This window comes from Rhododendron vialii, chromosome 4a (assembly GCF_030253575.1).
Source record: "Rhododendron vialii isolate Sample 1 chromosome 4a, ASM3025357v1".
NCBI classification, from domain to species: Eukaryota; Viridiplantae; Streptophyta; class Magnoliopsida; order Ericales; family Ericaceae; genus Rhododendron; species Rhododendron vialii.
In genome coordinates, this window is record NC_080560.1 from 40028265 (window position 1) to 40048897 (window position 20633).

Genomic DNA, 20633 nt, shown 5'->3' on the forward strand with positions numbered 1-20633 from the left:
AGCAACCATTATTGTAGTTAGACGTCATATGCGAGGACAGAGGCACGCAGGAAGTCCAGGATGGATGAAATGGATAACAGGTACAAAAAGAGCAAAAAGTCTCAGAAAGAAAAGAGTAGTGAAAGAGAAAGGGCAACAAGATCCTCCTTTTACTTCAGATTTTTTTTTTAAAAAAAAAAAAGATCCTTTTTTACTGGAATCTGATTCGCCCGTATACATTATTGCTTAATTACGTCAACCATAATATTGAGAAATCGCGTTTGTATAGCTACAAGGAAAACTGGTAGTGGAAGAAGGAAGAAAACAGAGAATTTTTGGTTGCAAAGCATGTGAAAAAATATGATTGCATCTGGACCTAGAAAGTGGGAGAGCAATAAAATTTGAAGGTTGGCTTGGTGTGTTAAGTGTCTGCTCAAGCACATAATTAACAAGCACACATTTCATGCTTTAAATCTTCAAATTTCATCACATTTACTGGTTAAGGGATTTGCGGACATGCTCGTACGAAGATTATAACACTCTCGCTCCTCCTTTTTTTGTTTGGGCCTTCTCACTTCGACCTGATGAATCATTTTCTGCAATTGCTTGCTACCAGGAAGAGCTGCAAAGTAAACTGCAGTCGGGTCTGTTTTTCTTTTTCATCTCTTTATTTGCAATTGATTTAACATCCAAAAAGAATAAATAGGCAGCAAAGGGGGGAAACACATAATCAAGACTCTTGATCCACAAATTTGCTTTCCAGATTGGGTCAGAGCCACAACCTTTAACAATTTATTACAACGCAAACCAACATGAGGTCCAAACTCCAAACAAAAAATTAATAAAAGCTCATACTAAAAATTTGCAGCACTTGATTGTTCAGATTTATTCAGCAGTAAACCTGAGCAGTTGTAATCTTGCTTTCTATAGGAATTTAGGGCCAGCGACAGTGCGCGACTATCACAAATAAGTGCCATTGACTAGCTATGACAAACCGGTTCAGCATAAATCACCAGAAATGATACCCAACAAAGTCACATGTCCAGGTTTCCTATTCTGGAGGAGTGGTGATCTTCCTCTTTCTCTTTCTCTTCCTCTCTTATGTTTGCTAATACCCTCAAGATCTCCTATCTGTTAAAGAAGATATTTTGTCCAAGTGATGCAGCGAAAACTCATCCGGTGCAGGATGGAAAAAAACTTGTGGTTCGATCGGGATTCATTTGTGCCGATGATTCACCCCAATGGGCCCAATCTAAGCTGCCGCTGGTCTGCAATATCACCACCACGCAAGAACAAGGCTAAACTTAATGCTTAAATAATCACTTACAGTCAGGAAAAAAAAAAACGCAAGATGGATGACAAATTGCATTGCATATTTTATCAAACGAAGAAAACTCTCCGGAACAAACATTATAAGGGCACTACGAAAACCATGCAGTCCCAAGAAAGCACAAAGAGCCCAAAACAGAAGCAAGCTGGCCGTGATTAAAAAAAGAACAAAACAGATACAAGCTGACCAGGTCGAGATTCAGTCTGTGTCCGTCTTCCAGCGCCTCTCACCTTCAGTAGAACCTTCTTCATCCCGATAAGCAACAGGTGAAACCATACTTTCCTCGTATACTATTACTTGTCCATTACAACCAATATTTGGTATCCGAATGTACCTTTTTAACTCCTCGTCGGGATCGTACACAAGGATTTTCTCTCCGTTCAATGCGACAAGAACTTCACCATTCTTTCTGAAGCAAAATGGTACCATCACCAATCCTTTGAACGTAGCTGGCCCACGCGTTATGCAAGGTATGGTAAACAAACTAGTCCATGATTCCCCAACACCGTATTCCTTCATGACTAATAAAACAACATCACGTTCATGACCAAGTCCTTCAGGGTCTAAATAGCGAACCAAACAAAGGCATCTGTCCAAAACTCCCAAACCCAATATATTATTGTGTTCCCCATTGAGAGGTAGTGGCGATGGGAATTCAAAAAATTCATCCTTCAATGGATCGAAGTAAAATATCTGGTGGGCTTTTGTGGGGTTTGGACTATTATTTCTGGATCGACTGGCCAACCAGTGTAACCTCTCTTTCACTAGAGGCCCTGAATTCAAGACCGTGTTATGAGGGAAGCATATCTTGATACATTGTTTGGTTTTAAAACTAGCAACGATGACCTCTACGCTTTGTGGGGCAAAGATTGCCTTATAATCGTCGGTAGAAGAGTCATAACAGAGTCCAGAGCTAACAAAATGTTCACCATAAAAAGGCACAGGGAGCCAAAGCACTTTGGTGCATTGCCTTGTTGAAGGGTTCCACAAGTACAAATCTCGGAAATAGTATAAAAGCAACAAGCCATTGCACGAACCGAAGATTTGAAGCCAATTTTGATGTCGAAACTGTTTGTATGGAGTCCGCATTGGCCTGGGACGGTGTGTTAAGTTAAGTTGATCGTCGAGAGAGTGTAAGTTGAAATTATTGACACCCATAGACCAGATGGCTTTTTGTTGCTTTGGATTTGACAAAGTGAAATTGGGATTGGATATGGAAGAACGCCATTGCTTGCAAACGCACATAAACCGCAACAGAGATTAGGGTGGTAGGAAAGAGAGGATTTCAATGATGATTTCTGTTGGGATGTTTGGCAGCCGTGATTCTGGAAGAATACAGGATACATTTCTTTTTCTTTTGAGCACATTTACTTATGAATTCTCCTTCCGCCGCTGCAAATCCATGAAAGCTGCAATAGAAAGGCCCTCTTTTTAGTTTCAGATAAAGAGTATGCTTGAAAAATGGAAAGATTGAAATGAAAAGAAAAGTAGTTGCAAAGCAATAACAATACCCTTCTGATAAAAAGTGCAGAAACACATTATCTTGACAGGGTTAACTATGGATATGAACACCACCATCACAAGATTCCATTTACTTGAAAACCAATTTATGGTATTGACAATAAGAAAGGCAACAATTTGATTGGAATCCAGAAAAGACGTGTGAATCCTATCACTTGTATAACGGGCGGCGGCACCACAAATTTTCTCTAGCAGATTGAAAACTTAATCCTATCAATTCATCAAGAACAATTTCTTGAATCACAAATTTTGCTACATTAATGCTTATGCGTGTCAAAAAATGAAAACAAACATTTAAAACATTACAACATATCTATTCTAAAGTTCCACACAACAAGATTTCATACTTTGAAATCGTTGCATGATTGCCCCATGATCAAAACAACCAATGAGCTACTGATTTGGTTTAGCAGTTGATGGTTTAAAAGGGAGTGAACTATTAGTTAAGGAGTTCAATTCGCACTGCAAATCTTGTTCAAAGAAATGCAATGCAAAATTCCAAACCAGGGGGTTTGATTGAACCTATTTGCCATCTAATGTACGGCGGCACCATGTGGATAAAATGGTGAAAATTGCTTAGATACATAATTGGGCCTTGTTTCTCATGATTTCACATATAGCGTGTTTTGGGATTTAGTGAGAAAGCATATACCACTTTTCTCAACAAACCTGTCAATGCAAATGCACTGTCACAATAGGAAACAATTGTTCAATTCTAGATATAGATATCCAGACACAGATCTAGCAGGTGTTCAAAGCCCAGTTTGGTTATGTGAATTCATCGGATCAGACAGCTCCGGACACAATTTTTGTTTATCAATGCAGATCTCATGAATGCATGAGACAACTCTAGACATATGCGTCCGGATATCTTTGTCTGCTCCTTCAAACTGAAAAAATAATAATAATAATAATAATGCTTCAAAAGCAGATATCCAAATCTGGCCAGTATCCAGAGCCTCCGATGCACGTGGATCCAATAAAGACGTCAAATGAATCCAATGACTCATATGGCCGGAAGTTAATGGTCTCATGAATTGAATCATATCTAGTGATCCCTAACTAATTAAATAGTTCACTCATATGCACGTGGATCCAATAAAGACGTCAAATGAATCCAACAAATTTCAACTTCTTTTTCCCTCAATTAATAGTTCACTCATATTTGTGCATGTCAACCTTGCACAGGGGCCATGATAATCTTCTCTGTATCGTTCCAATTTAATTGGATGTCCCGAAGGGATATAAGGCATATATCCAGATATAAATTTTATCTTGTATTCATATAGAACTATAAAATTATCCTTACTTTCTAATAACCTCTACACTCATGATTCATGGAGGAAAATTTCTTGTATAAAAATTGAACTCATAAATTGCAAATGGGATAAGCCCGTCCAGATCTATGCAGATGGGTTTGGATATCTATCGATTTCAGGTGAGATTGCATTCTTGGGAGTTGAGGAAGTAAAACAAGTGGAATAGTATAGGGGATACAACTGAAATTATCCTGATTCTGATGACAACGAACCCTTTGTTTACACTTGCACACCATATCTATAGGTTGGATCACCTAGAAACTATCTATAAGCAATTTCTCAAGGAAGAGAAAGGAACAACATGAGAAGAAGTGAAAGGATCAAGAGATTAAAAGCCAAATCAGAAACCCAATTCCCTCACATTCCCGAAGAGATCCTTGTTACCATCATCTCAAAATTGCCAATCAAATCTCTTCTTCGATTCAGGTGCGTTTCCAAGTCCTGGGGGTCTTTAATTTCCAATCCCACATTCAATATTTCATCTCCAAAAGAGCATGTAATCATTGTGTCTAAGTACTATTCAACAAATTGTCCCATTCATTTGATAAATGACGAAGCTTCATCTAGGCAGGTACCAAAACCTAAAAAGTTGAAGGTGAGGGGTAACAAGAAGTTAAAATGGGGTTTGAGAATCCGGGGTTCCTGTAATGGATTGGTGCTATTAAGTAATACTGTGGACATGTTCTTGTGGAATCCATCAACAAGATGCTGCAAAAAAGTGTTCTCTCATGCGCACTTGCAGACATTTGATCGCAACACTTCTGGGCTTCTTTATGACTCATCCATTGATGATTACAAGGTAGTTACGACATGTTCAGAACTGAGTCAAGAACGTGAAGACGATAAGGTCGTGGTTGGAAGTTTTAGGAATAAAACTTGGACAGAGGTTTGCTTGCCATATGATAAGCGACACATGCAGTCAAGGCCTACTGTGAATGAGCGTGGGCATTGGTTGGTAACTAAAATTACTTATAATTAGGGTTTTGGAGACGCGATCTTCTTGGTTGTGGGTTTTGATCCACATGCCAATGAATTTGTGAAGGTGCCAATGCCACAAAGTAAACACGCAAAACCCATCACGTAAGCAATAAAAACTAGCACATAAATCAACCGAAGACCGAACAAGAAAAGGGAAATACTAAACAAAGATGCTCCCGACGTACCTGTTGAAGAATGATCTGTGATTGCCCCATACCCCTCAGAGGCACTACGAGGGGAGACTAGACTCTCAACATACACCGCGACTTCAAACCCATCAGGTTTCCCCCATATCTGTTTGACCTCCGGGTGACAGAACAACAACCTATGCGTTTTTTCTTTGAGATTATACACCACTAGTCTCTTTCTGTCTACTGCCATTATCACTTCGCCCTCCTCCGTGAAACAAAATGGCTTCAAAGTCCTAAAAACAAGGCTTTCGCCATTAATGACGACAAATAGTCTAACCCAAACGTCCATATCACCACACTTTCCCAATCCCCACACCTCAACCTGCAATCCCCACACCTCACCCTGCAACCCCCTATGGCAAACAACGCAAAGAGACCCTCTCAGAACCACCAAATCATATTCATACACATCAGGCTCGTAAGGTAGTTGGGCCGCCATCTCAACAAACACCTCTGCTGCGAAATCGAAGTAAACAATAACGGGAGGTGGCCTAGCCTCGAAACCCCAATTTCCCGCATATCGCTCCACCAGCCAATAAAGAACCCCGTTCACACTCGTCCCCGGTGAATATTCCACCGCAACCCCGTATTCGAAGCGCTTATTGATCAACCTAGAATTGTTCAAAGAAGAGCAAAACACAAAAGAATCATCACCGTAGTCGTCCCAATAAACGACAGCCCCCACCACCTTGTACTCGTCAACAAGGGCATCGAAACCAAGCCCTAGGAGGAGGGAGTACTTTCGATCTTCCGACAGACAGAGGGGAGGGATGTGACACAGGAGTTGTCGATCTCTCGTCGACGGGTTGAAAGCAAAGAAAGACTTGTCGGAGATACTGAAGAGAATCAACCCGTCGCACGAGTTCCAAATTCTGGCGTTGGGATACGAGTACTTGAAACCGTCGCCCCAGGAGATAACGGGTTGGTCGGAATGGGCTTCGGTATGGACGCAGCGGAATGCGACGGAGTAAGGGGGTTCGCGCGACTCGAAGATCGCCAGGCGGCGGCGGCGGAGCTGGTGGCGGAGGTGGAGCCTGGCGAAGTGGGGGGTGGAGAGGGAGCGGCGGAGGTGGTCGGAGAGGGATCTGAGGCGGAGGACGTGGTTGACGGGGAGGCGGGAGAAGATGTCGAGGAGGATATCTTCGGGGAGAAGTGGAGAATCCATTGTTGTGTTTGGTTGATGGAAGTTCTGTTTGTATTCTGGTTGTTCCGTTTTCATATGCGTAGGGTTTGAGAAGTGATGATTCCAAGCAAAGTCCAAGAATACAACTCCGGACACAATTGCGTCCGGAACGTGTGTAGGCTCACGTGCATAGAAATTCTTGGTTGCAAAGAGGGTACCCGACACGCACATTCGGACCGTCCGAAAATGCAACCGACAGTATAGATTGAAAGTACCGAACGAATTTGAAAAAAGAAAAAGTGTGTTTCAATCCGGACCGTCAATTGTATTATTAGAACGTTCCGGATGTGCGTGTCATGTACCACGTCAGCTACACCCTATTTGCACCCAATAATTTCTCCATGCATCTAATGGCTCTTAACACTGTTTTGTTTGAAAATTGAACACAGTTTTGTTTGAAAATTGCATAGATAGCGTTGCTCAATGAGCAAATCAAAACATTCTCTGCATCCTTTTTCTTTCTTTTTTTTTGCCGAGCGATGGTACATGCACACTCTCCAACCATACCCTCTCATATATGTGTGGACCTCACATATACAATTATGGGACCAACACATGATGGGGTCCACACTTATGCGAGTGAAGTGTGGTTGAAGGTATGTATGAGCCCCACATGTACAATTATGCGACCAACACAAGTAGAGCACATTTTCCTGGTTTTTATTATGTTCAAAACAAAAACGCGAATGGTCATAATTTGTACGTTAAGGACAATGGAAGCTAATTGCTTGCGATCGGGGCAATGTTTTTTTGACAAAAACCGATCTTTTTGTAATGCATGATCTTAGAAGCTTATGGAGCCATTTTTTTCGTCAATAAGAGTGTAGAATCTCATGACAGAGCTTTAGGGAATGTTTTTGCTCAGACTTCTCCCTTGTGCACAAAACCAAAAACCGAAAAGGGCTGATTTTGTAGAAGCGCAATTTGATGTTCCCTTTGAATTCTGCCTCCGAATCATAAGCTTTAACCGGAAAATTAGCTGCAATAAAACAAGCCGCTTGGTGTACTGTTATTTAGTACCTTTGCCTTGCTTCTCAGTTTCACAGCCCACAAGTATTGAGCAACCTCGATTAGCAACTCCGTGCAATTTAAAGTCAAATGATTTAGTATGAAAACTGAGAAGGAACGTGTAGTTCCTTTTGTTAATCTGGTTATTGAGAAATCAAGGTTGGCAATTTTTGGAGCCTACCCAGGAGAACGTGTTGATATCGGCAGTTTCATGCTTTCATTTCCTTCTCTATAAGCACTGATGTGTTCTTTGTGACGAAGCAAGAGATTCAGAATTGCCGCCTTAATCAATTCAAAGCCACCGGCCTCTCTCACTCTCTTTTTGTACTGTAAAACTCAAGCTTATTCATGTGATTATTGAGTATTGATCAAAACTATGCTGGCACTTTAGCATGCTTTCTAGGTACATAGACAAGTTGATTTACCAGAAAGTTTACAAAAGTACCTGTAATTCGTGTGGCATCCTTCACCATTCCAGGCACCCCCTATTGGCTCAAGAAGAAGAGGGCCTTGTTACTTGACGCATATCGAGGCAAACAAAACACGTATACAAATGGCATCTAAATTACCTCAATTGGTTTTGGATCTAGAGTGAGAACAACACCAGCTTGTTCAGTGATTCTCTGCAATAAAAACCAGCAAAAGAGGAAAAAGGTATTTTGTGCAAGTAAGTGTCATTGCTGCACCACAAGTTCGAGCCATGGGAACCAACTTCTTGCAGCACAGGTTTGAGCCACGGGGATCAACTCCTCAAGGAAAAAAAGAGTGGGTTATGACTGCCAATCTACTACCTCTCCCAAACTTTGGTCTTTTCTGTATTTGGCAAAATTTTAGTACACAGGCAACAAATCAAATTGATAATGTGGCAGAGGATTTTCCAAACATTTGGTTTTGATTGTGCAAGTTCAAGGACTCATATTTGAAGTTGTTTATTCAAGAAGCATTGATACTGTTAGCCAAACAAGTATCTAGAAACGGTTCTGCAAAATAGATTCTTAAAACTGCAACAAAACAAAACTTTAAGGTCAGACAAGAGAAGGTACCCAACTACCAGATAATGGACTTCATGTTTTCAGGCAAGGGGCTGTTATCAATCCATCCATAGATGAAGGTAAATTACCTCAAGGATGTATCTAGCACACCAGACATGATCTCCGGCTTCATGTAGATTAGAGGAAATAGTGTAGACCAGCATTGATGATTGACATAACAAGCACACATTTCATGCTTAAATCTTCAAATTTCATCACATTTACTGTTTAAGGGGATTCACGGGACATGCTCGTACAAAGATTATAACACTCTCACTCCTTTTTTTGTTTGGGCCTTCTCACATTGGCCTGATGAATCATTTTCTGCAACTGCTTGCAACCAGGAAGAGCTGCAAAAGTGCAAAGTAAACTGCAGTCCGGTCTGTTTTTTTTTTTCCTTCTCTTTATTTGCAATTGATTCAACATCGAAAACATAATCAAGACTCTTGATCCACAAATTTACTTTCCAGATTGGGTCAGAGCCACAACCTTTAAACAATTTCTAGCAAAGCAACTCCAAACAAAAAAAATTAGTAATAAAAGATGCTCATACTAAGATTTATTCAGCAATAAACTTGAGCAGTTGTAATCTTGCTTTCTATAAGAATTTAGGGCCACCGACAGCGACTATCAAAAATAAGTGCCAATGACTAACTATGACAAACCTGTTCAGCATAAATCATTTGCAGAACAATAAGTCCAAATTTAAGAGGAATTCGTAAGTACCAATACACCAGAAATAAGGGAAAGGTAATTGGACAACAAAGTCACATGTCCAAGTTTCCTATTCTAGGTGAGTGGTGATCTTCCTCTTCCTCTCTTTTATTTGCTAATACCCTCAAGATCTCCCATCTGTTAAAGAAGACATTTTGTCCAAGTGATGCAGCGAAAACTCATCCGGTGCAGGAAGGAAAAAACTTGTGGTTCGGGATTCCTTTGTGCAGATGATTCACCTCAATCTAAGTTGCCGCTGGTCTGCAATATCACCACCACACAAGAATAAGTCCAGACTTAATGCTTAAATAATCACTTACAGTCAGCAAAAACCACCTCATGCCTGATAACAGAAAAGCCAGATAGTAACCGAAGGATGGCATGACCTAGCAGCTAGCACTCTTTGCCACACACTAAACGTGGGAGAGTGTGGAGGGAGATCTCATAACCAAGTGTACAGACTCCCATAAGTATAACAGAAAAAAGGAGAGCTAAAAATGATCAAACTAAAAACTGAACATCACAAATTGTCCCTATGATTCCTCGAAGTATGGTAGGAGTATATGATAGAGGAAATTACATCCGTACAAATTCTGGTGTTACTACCAGTCGAGATACTCCATAAGAAGATATAGAAAATTTTCAAGCACTACTTGGTAAGAAGTCTGAGATCTTTGTACAAGCCAAAAATATTGAACCAGATTATGTCCTTTCGCCAACCAATCTAATCGATAAGGATTGCAAAGATACAGAAAATACCAAAAGAGAACACACTGCACTGGATTTGTTTTGACAGTCCAACCAATAGGCCGGAATTGTGATAGATTACTATCTCAGCTAAGATAACATATAATGACATAAATAGACTCATCGGTCATTCACTTTAACAGTTATCATGAAAGTCGAATAAACATTACAAGGTCCAGATTCATACATAAATGTTTTCTTGTTATTTTTCTGTTCGAAACTAATCTTTGTCAAATCACGCAAGTAAATCTAGGAAAACCATCACTCAGGCAAAAACGACTACCATATAAATCAACCATAGACCAAAAGAGAGAAGGGAATAAAATAAGATGCTAACACTTTTGCTAAGTTAACACATAAGCTCATTGACTTTCCATCAAAGTAAATAGATTCTTCAAGTGCAGAGAAGCATATTCAAATTCCAATTGATAGATCTTTAGATTTTCAACATTTGAAAGAGGATTTACAATTTAGACTAATCATAATAAAAAAGGGGGTGTAATTTTGGCACTCCACTTTTAATTTTGTTTTCTCACATAATCAAAACATAAAGTGGAGTGCCAAAATCAATTTCCTAAAGAAGATGGAACTGCAACTCATTTGCGAGAGATTATTCAATGCTTCTAGAGTAATGCTCCCTATTCCACTCTTCTCCGGCCGCTTGTTGATCTGGTCTCCGATCAGTGATGCTCTGGGTCGTTAGGTAGTGTGCGCGAGCGTGCATTACCGTTTTTGGGTAACAGCACTTTGTGTGTTCGGTTTTGGATTCGAGCTGATAGCTCAACATTGACATTCTTAGAACTAAAAAATCCTACAAATAGCCCCCCAAAAAATTTAAAACGGTGCCGATGGAAAACAGGGTGAAAATGATAGTAAAATAAGTATACAACATCAAAGACAAAAAATTGCTAACACTGGAGTGCACTCTCTCCTTCAAAGCTTCAACTGAGAAAAATACTCAAGAACACACCCTCATCCCAAAGTTGGAACTTAGTAAAACTAAAACATCTCCATAGGGACCTTTATTTACAATGGATCTTCTCAGAAGATCTAAGAAAAAGAAAACAAATTCAAGAATCAACTTTCATGACCACGGGGCGGCATCCCCTCATTTTATGTCGAACTTCAGCTCAGACCTTCATTGCCAGTTTCTGAGCAGCAAGTGCTTCAGCCTCGAGCGTTGGCTCCCATAGTAAGGTGGTTTCGGCGAGTAATCCGGTCACTACGTAAGGGTCCATGTTTGAAGCTGGACGCCGATCTTCCAAGTAACCTGATCCAAACAAGGAGCAACATTAACATGACTATTAGTACTGACAACAAACAGCTCTCAATCGGCCACTATATCAATGCAGTTGACACCCCGGATAAAAGAAACGACAAAAGAAAATTGTAAAACGGCGTCCCGAAAGCGTGTCCCCACTTTATGCATCTTGTTTAAGTGTGGACCACAATCGAATAGAATGTCATGTTGCCAGCATAAGATTATGGAGAGTGAGTGTGCGTGTGTGTGTGTGTGTGTCAGAGAGAGAGAGAGAGGGAGAGAGAAAGAGAGAACATCTAGGTCTGTTTTGCTTTCTGTGGCAAAACGACATTCCATTCGAATGTCCACTGATTATGGAGATATTGAAGGGGGGGAAAACATCTAGGTCTGTTTGTGGCCATACTTTGGGAGAAGTTATAATTGTTGGATGTTTAGGACATTGGAAGCTACTCCCTCTCCCTCGGGGAATATTTTCCAGTCTGTTGTCAAATACACATCCTTTTGTAATGCATGATCTTAGAAGCTTTTCGAGCTTCTTCTTTTTTTTTTTCATTTTCCTGTCATAAGATTGCAGAACCCATGACACAGCTTTAGGGAAAGATTTCCCTCAGACATCTCGCTTTTGGGAAAAACCAAAAAGTGAAAAAGGCTGATTTTGTAGAAGCTCCATTTGATGTTCCTTTGGCTTATGGCTTTGAATCATAAACTTTTACCGAAAATTTAGCTGCAACAAAACAAACCACTTGGTGCACTGTTACAACAAGTAGTACTAGTACCTTTGCCTTGCTTCTCAGTTTCACGGCCCACACGTATTGAGCAACCACGATTAGCAACCCCCTGCAATTTGAAGTCAACTGATTTAGTTTGAAAACTGAGAAGGAAAATTTTACTTCCTTACTCTTATTTGGTTATTGAGAAATCAGGTTTGGCAGTTTTTGGAGCCTACCCATGAGAATGTGTTGATATCAGCAGTTTCATGCTTTCCAGTCAACCTCCTTTCATTTCCTTCTCCATAAGCACTGATGTGATCTTTGTGACGAAGCGAAAGATTCAGAATTGCCTTCTTAATTACTTCAAAGCCACCATCCTCTCTCATACTCTTTGTACTGCAAAACTCAAGCTTATTCATGTGATTATTGAGTTTTGATCCAAATTATGCTATCTTGGTATGCACAATGGCATTTTATCATGCTTTCTAGGTGCATAGAGAAATTGAATTATCGGAAAGTATACAGAAGTACCTGTAATTCGTGTGGCATCCTGCACCATTCCAGTCACCCTATTTGCTCAAGAAGAAGAGAGCATTATTACTTAATCCAGATCAAAGGAAACAAAACTTGTATTTATGACATCTAAATTACCTCAATTGGTTTGGGATCGAGTGTGAGAACAACGCCAGCTTGTTCGGTAATTCTCTGAAATAAAAAACGAAAAAAATAGAAAAAAATGTATTATGGGTAAGGAAGTGTCATTGCTGCGGCATAAGTTCGAGACATGGGAATAAACTTCTTGCCGCACAGGTTCGATCCACAGGGATCAACTTCTCGAGGAAAAAAAAAGAGTGGGGATATGACTGCCTACAAGGGGGTGTGATGTGCACCTAGTGCACGGCACGGTGCTGTGTGATCTCAACCGTCCAAAAGTGTTATGGATGGTCCAGATTTTAAAAAACTTTTCCAGGGAAGAGTTAAACTCTAACTCTTCTCCGGAAAAGTTTTATTTTAATCCGGACCATTGATTACCGAGATGGATGATCCAGATGGTGCACAGCACAGTCCTATCAACTACCTCTCGTGAACTTTGCTATTTTCTGTATTTAGAAGGCTTGGGCAGACATTTTCAAAAAACTTAGTCCACTGTGGTACAGGCAACAAACCTTGCCCACAGAAAATCAAATTGATGAAGTGGCAGATGATACTCCAAAATAATCTGTTTTAGCTGCACAAGTTCAAGCGGCTTATTCAAGAAGCATTGCTAGATTGCCACCTGGTTTTGAGGGTGAGCAATCCGTTAACCAAACAAGTTTCTAAAAACTGTTCTGCGTAACACATTCTAAAAACTGCAACCAAAACCTTAATGCCAAACCAGAGAAGGTACCCAACTGCCAGATAATGGACTTCCTGTTATCAGGCAAGGGGCTGTTTTCAAAGTTCAAACCATCAGTAGATGAAGGTAAATTACCTCAAGGATGTATCTAGCACACCAGACATGATCTGCAGCTTCAATTCCCACACTAGGACCTACTTGAAATTCCCACTACCAGAAAAAGAAAAATGCCAGAACAATTATCAGGTAAGAGGAAATTGTGTAGACAAGCATCGATAAGAAGGGAGGTATGGATTGACATACTGATAAGGGAAGTAAAGGAAGAGATGAAAACCTGGCCAGGCATAACTTCTCCATTGGTGCCACTAATGTTGATTCCAGCATACAAGCAAGCCTTATAATGAGCATCGGATATGTCACGCCCAAATGACTTATCAGCCCCAGCAGCACAGTAATAAGGACCCTAAATAGAGAAACAGTGAAATTGTAACGTACTTGTTGGCTAACGCATGTTTTATATAATCCTGTTTCACATCGAACAATTCAACCCTTGTATTTCAGATAATCACTTAGTAGGAGAATTGTTATGTTGAGAAATATTGTAAATACCTGAGGACCAGGATAGCCTCCAACAGGCCATCCTAAGGGCCATTTTACGTTTGGTTGGAGTAAGGTGTACTCTTGCTCAATGCCGTACCTAGGTTTTGATCGATTGTAAGAATTGTTAGCAATACAGTTCAAAAAAGGAAAATGAAACCTGAAGAACAATCGTCTCAGTCATTTGTTTCACATAAACAAACTTAGTTTTTCTTGATTGTCAACAACCAACAAGTTCTCTAACAGGAATATAAGGATCAAAATGTATGTGGCCGTGTGGCATACAAATTTAGTTTAGCACCACTCCAAAAACTCACCAGGTGATTTCATCTATAACCTTCTTTTTACTGAAAATTTCTGCAGCCTTGTAGCGTTTATTTGTGGGGATTGGTTCGCCTGCTGGTGTGTAGGTGTCACAAAGTACCTTTTCAAATGACAGAAAAGGGAAGAGTTAGTCTTTATATTAGTATGCTTCAACATAAGATTGAAACATAGCTGTATAGATTTGATAATATCCAGATCATTACCAAGATGTTGTTACCACCGCGAAAAGGGTCCTTGAATATTGCTTGAGGGCTGAAGTAACAAAATTTTGTTAATATTATAGTTACAAGAAAAATAGGAAGGCACAAAAGAAAACCATTATGCACACAAGATCTTACTATAGAATTACTTCACTATCTTCTCCCGGTGCTTGTCCAGTACTGGATCCATCATAGTTCCACTTTGGAAGCTCAGAGGGGTGTTTAACTGGCTTTGAGATCGTCTGCAAACAAAAGATTGTCGAATTATGAATTCCTTGCACAAATTGCATACAATTCCATTCTTTGGTATAAATTAAATATCTAAAATACCTTTGATTTACTACGCAAATCAATGCCGGATCCTCCAATCCTATTTGAAAAGACAATAAGAAGTGTTAACAAGGTGCGGTGTCATAAAAGCAGAAGGGAAAAACCACATAGAAAGCATGATGGCAAGGGAAACGAAAATGCACCATATATACTCCGCAATGATCTTATCAGTGTAAGGTGTTACATCCATATTTAGCAGATCTTCCATTCTGTTTATTGCATTGTTCTCGGAATATATGGCGAACGCCCTAAATTTGGCAGAGGTTTTAGTTGTTGCCTTCTTGTTCTGTTTCAACAAGAGGGAGCCCCACATCTTTGATGTCATTAGACTTGCATTTGTTGAGTTCTTTGGACTTCTCATCTGCCACTGTGGGGAAGGCGCCAAAATTTGTGCCATACTCACCTATCCCACTGGAAAATGAAAAGGTATCAATTAGGAAACTATTAGTAACTCATTAGAAGAAAGATAAAAATGACCAACATCCAAAAGCAAGTTATTAATGAAACCAAGAAATTCAATTGTTTCTAGGAGAGGGAGAAGAATACAAACTCTACATTTGATATGTGCATCCTACCGACATTTGTAGCCAATATTTATGTTCTTATACCATGATTTTATTCATTTTTCCTCCCTTAGGACCTTTATATACCAGCTGCCATGCAAGACCCAATAGGAACGATTTAAGCTCCCCATCGTAGAGCTTTAGCATGGACCAAACTGTCCTTTTCATTTAACAAGATATTTGTTGCTAATTAACCCTTTGCCTTCTTTTTGCTACCTCTATCCGTTCATGCATTGATGTTAGGTTAAGTTTTTTGTTTATTGTTTTAAATTTTTGTTACAGGAAAAAATCTGAAACAAAAATTGAAGCAACGCGTAAATACATAGTCGGTAACAGTAACCTTTTTAAAACCTGGTAACAATTTTTTGAAGCAATTTCCAAAACTTGCCAAAACAAGAAAGAAAAAAGTTGTTTCAGTTGACAATCCCTGACCACCACCTCACACCACCCTCGGGCCACTCCAGCAACAACTTCTTGCGACCAGCCACCGCCTCCAGTTACTTCCTTTTGTGTAGCAATCACTTTGGTGACTCCCTTCTGCCAGCATCCCCTCCAACCACTCCATCTCTTGATTTCAAACCAGCCACCGCCTCCAGTTACTTCCTTTTGTGTAGCAATCACTTTGGTGACTCCCTTCTGCCAGCATCCCCTCCAACCACTCCATCTCTTGATTTCAAAACAAGTTAAGCACATACTTGGGCAGTGGGCAACAAACATGTATTTAACATGTTTATCAATAGAGAGAGAAAAAAAAAAGTAGAAATTTTTTGTTGTAAACAGAAAACGAAACCAAAAAAATGAACTCTACCAGGAAGAGCCGTTTAGAAATTACTCCAATATTTACTTTGAAAAAAAAAAAAGGAAAATTTATAGCAACAAGAATACTAGTTGAAAGATAATGATTTGTTTGGCTACTAGTTTTTTTTTTTGCTAAGTTACTAATAGTTGGATGAACACAATCTATCCTGCTCATTTTACAACCCAATTAGACTATGGCATCATTTTATCTCTCTGATGGTCATTTTTATCAAAACATCAGTGTTTACACTGTTCTAAAATCAATCCAACCTACTCCCTCCATCCCGTTTTGTTAGTCCTTCAGTAAAAACGTGCATTTTCTCGAGCAAAACAAACATATTTTTTGACTTTTTTTTCCAAAAAAAATTCTAACTGAGCTCTTTTGATTAGTGAAAAAACTTCTAAATATTAGCCATAGAAGCTCCGAAAAATATAGGTTTTTGAAAAAGAGACCAACAAAAAAGGACGGAGAGAGTACTATCAAGTGTATCAACTTTCACCTTCTTAGCCTCATCACACTTAAATTCAGCACATAATTTCTATGCCAAGTGTTCCAATTATTTTTCAAGAATTGAACTCACAAGATCACTGCGTACAGCTACACAGTTGCTACGTCAACCTCTACAGTATATTTGACTAGATCAAGCACCAGTCAATGCAGTCATTCGGGAATTTTCACAAACCTATCGAAATTGATAATGTTAGAAACTGATACTAGTTGAAATTGTTAAAAAGGGTATACCTTAGAACTGCCGGACTATGGCTACAAGAGCTACCTGAAACAAACTGGGTCTGAACTCCGAGGTAATCGAAGAGAGAGAGAGAGAGAGAGAGAGAGAGAGCAACTGGCTATAATAGAGTATTTGAAAAGAGGGTTGACATGGGAATTGGATTCTTGGCTTTTCTTGGGTAGATAGGGCTATGCTTTGAGTGGAGGAAATTTTGTGTTTGGTCTCTACATGGTTACCAACAGGCAAAGGTTTTAGGAGTTAACGAGTCCAAAAGTCTACTACTATAATACTGTACTAACATTTTTTTTTCATTACAGCATTAAATATTATGCTTTGTAATTTATAACCTTTTGTGCTAATTCAAATGCCGGACCAGATGGCGCGCACCTCGACTGATTCAATTCCTTCACTAAAATTAAAGCAAAAACAAATCAATTCAACTCACATGAAGAGGATTTAAAATGAATTTTGGAGTTAAATAAAATCATAATCTTAATAATTTATAAGTCGACATGACATTACCGATGGTGGTTTATAGTTAAAGATTTGACAAAAAGATACTTCCTCCATCATTTTTTTAGAGTATAGTATTTCATTCTAGGTTGTCTTTTAATAAGTGTCTGTTTTGTAAAGTCAGTGAGTAAAAGTTGGTACATTTTTTATTTTAGCCCTAAAAATAGATTTCATTTAAAAAATTAGTGAGTAAAAATGTAATAATTGATGGAGTTCATTTTGTTTTTGTTTTTGTTTTTTTGTTTTTTTGTTTTTTGTGCATAAAACCCCTTAATTGTCATGATTTTGGGTTTTGGGTATCATTATTTGTAAATGAAATACCAAATTCAAAAACCAATAAAAATTGCATTCCAACGAGACTATACAAACATATCACTTTACTAATTACTTCAATAATTGCTTAATTAGAATAGTAGTTGTAATAGTTTGAAGGATTGAACAGCTGGTTAACATGTGACTTGTGAGACATATCTACCTCGTAATCTCAAAGTTTAAAATTTCCCAAGTATCATCAACTCTTTCCGGGCCTACTCTATACACGACTTTGCTTCAACTTTAATTGAGTTTTTTTTAGTTAAAGGTGAGTTTAGTCTCCTAAAATTAGACGAGATGCGTAAATTGCACCGGTCAATAAAGAATAAAGAAGAATGTGGAGTTGTGTTGCCCACAAGGCTGGTGAAGTAGGGAAAAGTGCAGCTCTTTTTCCAGTATCCATTCAGTGAATGGGTGGTGAAGATCAAAGTGGACGATGTGCACTTTTGGGACCCACTGGATAAGCTGTGGTGGATGCAGGTGCACATAATCAACTGGTTCCTCGTGACCGTTGATTTATGATCTAATGGTTGAGAGGAATGAGAGGTTCTATTCACAGAATTCAATGAAGTTCTTCTGTTAGACCAAAAAACATATGCTTCTTCTTTCAAAAAAAAAAAAGAGCTTCTAAAAAAAAAAAAACATATTTAGACCTATTTTAGCAAAATAAGTCAAAGTGGTTTATTTGTTTGTTTTTATTAAAATTCACATTACTCATTTTACATTAAACTTTTGTGGATTATTGGATCAAAATTTTCGCTTTTAAATAATGTGTTGAGAATCTAACTTTTGTAAAATTTATTGTTCTAATCATGACTAAACACCTCCCAATAAAAGTGTGCAGAGATGGTAGATGGGGGTGAGACAATCCATTCTGTTCTTGCATCTAGTTCCATTGCATTACACCTTTTTTATGGGTCCAATGAGGGAATACTCATATACGAGCTGTCCATACAAAGCAATCAATGCTGATACGAATGCCTCTCTTAGCTTACTGCCCTTAGGCCATTCACAGTAGCATAATCAAAAAATGATAACTAAAAGTTGACACATCAGCTTTTGATTATTCACTAAAGAGGTTGTTAAGCTTAACAATGTTGAGCTTCACAATGGTCACTTCTAGTCCATAACCAAAATAAGGGTCCACTACAATTTCACACTTTCTCCCCCTCTGTTTCCTGCCATTCACTTTCCTCAATTTATGTTTTTTTTGGCAAAAATATATCGATTCCATCTCTTAATTTTGGGAAAAAATCGGTGACTTTCTTCCCTCCTATTATGAATTTTTTTGGGGGAAAAAAATTGAAACAGAAAAAAAGAGTGAAATACCTTAATCCGGCGATGATAGGTTGAATTGTAGATAATCGAGAGATATGAGCTTTACTTTTTGAGGAAAAGAAAGAGAAATAGTTTGTGGGTTAAGTGACGAAAATATAGAGTAGGCGAAGAAGAGAAGAAAAAAATACCAATTGAAACACGCGTGTATACAAAATTTGGAACTAATTAACTTAAGTTGTGTGGAGTCCACAAATTTTGATTATTGAAAAAGGTTGTTAGTTTTGGTTATCCAAAGCCCAAAAATTGATTATTTTTAAGGATGTTGCTAAATTTGATTATACCATTGTGAGTCATCTTTTGTACCAACATTGTTAACTTTAAAAACAATTAACTTTTGATTATTCCACTGTGGATGGCCTTAGAAAGTAGTATAGTGATTCCTTCTCTTGTCAATAGGTAAATGCCAGAGTGAGTCTAGTCCGGCCTGACCAATCATAATGTGGTTTTCGGAACCCAACAAAAAACCTCCTACAATGGAGCGAACCCAGGGATCTTGCTGATTAATGGTCTGGATTTCAAGAGAACTAGACGAGTTTTTTTTTTTTTTTTCAAATTCAAACCATCCAAAATATTTTTGGCCAGTTCGAATGAGAGACAATACACATGCTGACCCCCGAATCCTCATTTGAAAAAAAGCCCTCTGATTTTTCATTTTAGCTTGGCTCAATATTTTAATGAAATAATAACATACTTTGCTGACATGAGAAAACATAGGAATCCAATCTGTTTCCCAAAGCAGTTGTCAGCTCTGCTGTCAAAATCCACTTATTAATTATATTTTCTGTACACAATACACATTAAGAGACAACAATGCAAACACATGAAGATCTAATCACAAATATGATAGGTTGCATGTACTTATCTGTGTGTCATATTATGATTTGCAATTAATTGAAGTTTGGAATGTCCACAATATTCGTCCTTAACAGCAATTTGAAGTACGTGGGCATGAGTTAGCCATGGGTCAAGCGGGGTCACTTGACCCTACTGACCTCCACATTTACCTCTCAAATTGGTTGATTTTTTACAATATGCAATGAATTTGACCCCATGGTTTTATTGAGATTGCCCCAAGTATGAAGCAATCCCACTACAACTAAAAATTTGCCCTTTTTTTTAACACTAATAGATCAATAAATGTGGATATATAATTCCCATTCAATGCTTCTATACAGATTTTTCAATTAAGAATACACATTTGGAAACTTCTACGCATAATTCATGAACATCGAGATGTTTTTAGCACAATATCACTTCCCTAAGAGCTGTCAATCACAATTTTCTTGTTGCAATACCTAATCAATCTTCGATTAGCAAACAAGAAGAAGATTAAGTATTGTTTTGGAATATTGACCCCACATTTGATTTTGGGTGTTTACACCAGCCCATCATTGATCTGGCGCTTGGACGGTGGGTGAAACAAAGACACGTTTATTTTTTAATTCCAATGTCAAAGGCATCTATCTGATACTCTCATAACTCATTTTCTCTTTGTTCCTTTCAACTGAACAGAGACTTGACAGTTGGATGATTCCCCTATTTTTGAATTAAATAGATTGGATTGCTATTGGGGAAATACTATATGGTGCCCCATATCAGGTGTGATTAACATATACTCC

General features: G+C 38.6%; 3 protein-coding genes, 1 non-coding gene and 1 pseudogene across 5 annotated transcripts; 1 reads left to right on the plus strand and 4 right to left on the minus strand.

Annotated features, from left to right (window-relative positions):
• Positions 1–684: 684 nt before the first annotated feature.
• On the minus strand, positions 685–6559 carry LOC131323497 (F-box/kelch-repeat protein At3g06240-like). 2 transcript variants are annotated; one of them, XM_058355324.1, is made up of 2 exons: positions 5313–6559; positions 685–1247 (listed from the first exon to the last, which is right to left on the minus strand). In XM_058355324.1, the coding sequence occupies exons 1-2, from the start codon at positions 6535–6537 to the stop codon at positions 1213–1215; spliced, it is 1260 nt and encodes a 419-aa protein (XP_058211307.1). In that variant the 5' UTR covers positions 6538–6559; the 3' UTR covers positions 685–1212. The 2 variants fall into 2 exon arrangements, with proteins under 2 accessions (XP_058211307.1, XP_058211306.1); XM_058355323.1 differs by lacking the exon at positions 685–1247 and adding an exon at positions 1334–2718.
• On the plus strand, positions 2729–5302 carry LOC131323498 (F-box/kelch-repeat protein At3g23880-like). Its single transcript, XM_058355325.1, has 2 exons — positions 2729–3903; positions 3985–5302. The coding sequence occupies exon 2, from the start codon at positions 4451–4453 to the stop codon at positions 5126–5128; it is 678 nt and encodes a 225-aa protein (XP_058211308.1). The 5' UTR covers positions 2729–3903; positions 3985–4450; the 3' UTR covers positions 5129–5302.
• On the minus strand, positions 3974–4074 carry LOC131324996 (U6 spliceosomal RNA). Its single transcript, XR_009199569.1, has one exon. It is a non-coding gene; the product is annotated as a U6 spliceosomal RNA (small nuclear RNA).
• A 754-nt stretch (positions 6560–7313) lies between the features above and the next one.
• LOC131324020 (glutamine synthetase leaf isozyme, chloroplastic-like) lies at positions 7314–8704 on the minus strand (annotated as a pseudogene).
• A 2202-nt stretch (positions 8705–10906) lies between these two features.
• On the minus strand, positions 10907–17093 carry LOC131323209 (glutamine synthetase, chloroplastic). Its single transcript, XM_058354901.1, has 14 exons — positions 16863–17093; positions 14903–15170; positions 14760–14799; positions 14568–14671; positions 14433–14481; positions 14223–14329; positions 13918–14005; positions 13643–13771; positions 13444–13518; positions 12624–12677; positions 12504–12541; positions 12209–12368; positions 12039–12099; positions 10907–11271 (listed from the first exon to the last, which is right to left on the minus strand). The coding sequence occupies exons 2-14, from the start codon at positions 15154–15156 to the stop codon at positions 11132–11134; spliced, it is 1299 nt and encodes a 432-aa protein (XP_058210884.1). The 5' UTR covers positions 15157–15170; positions 16863–17093; the 3' UTR covers positions 10907–11131.
• Between the last annotated feature and the right edge of the window lie 3540 nt (positions 17094–20633).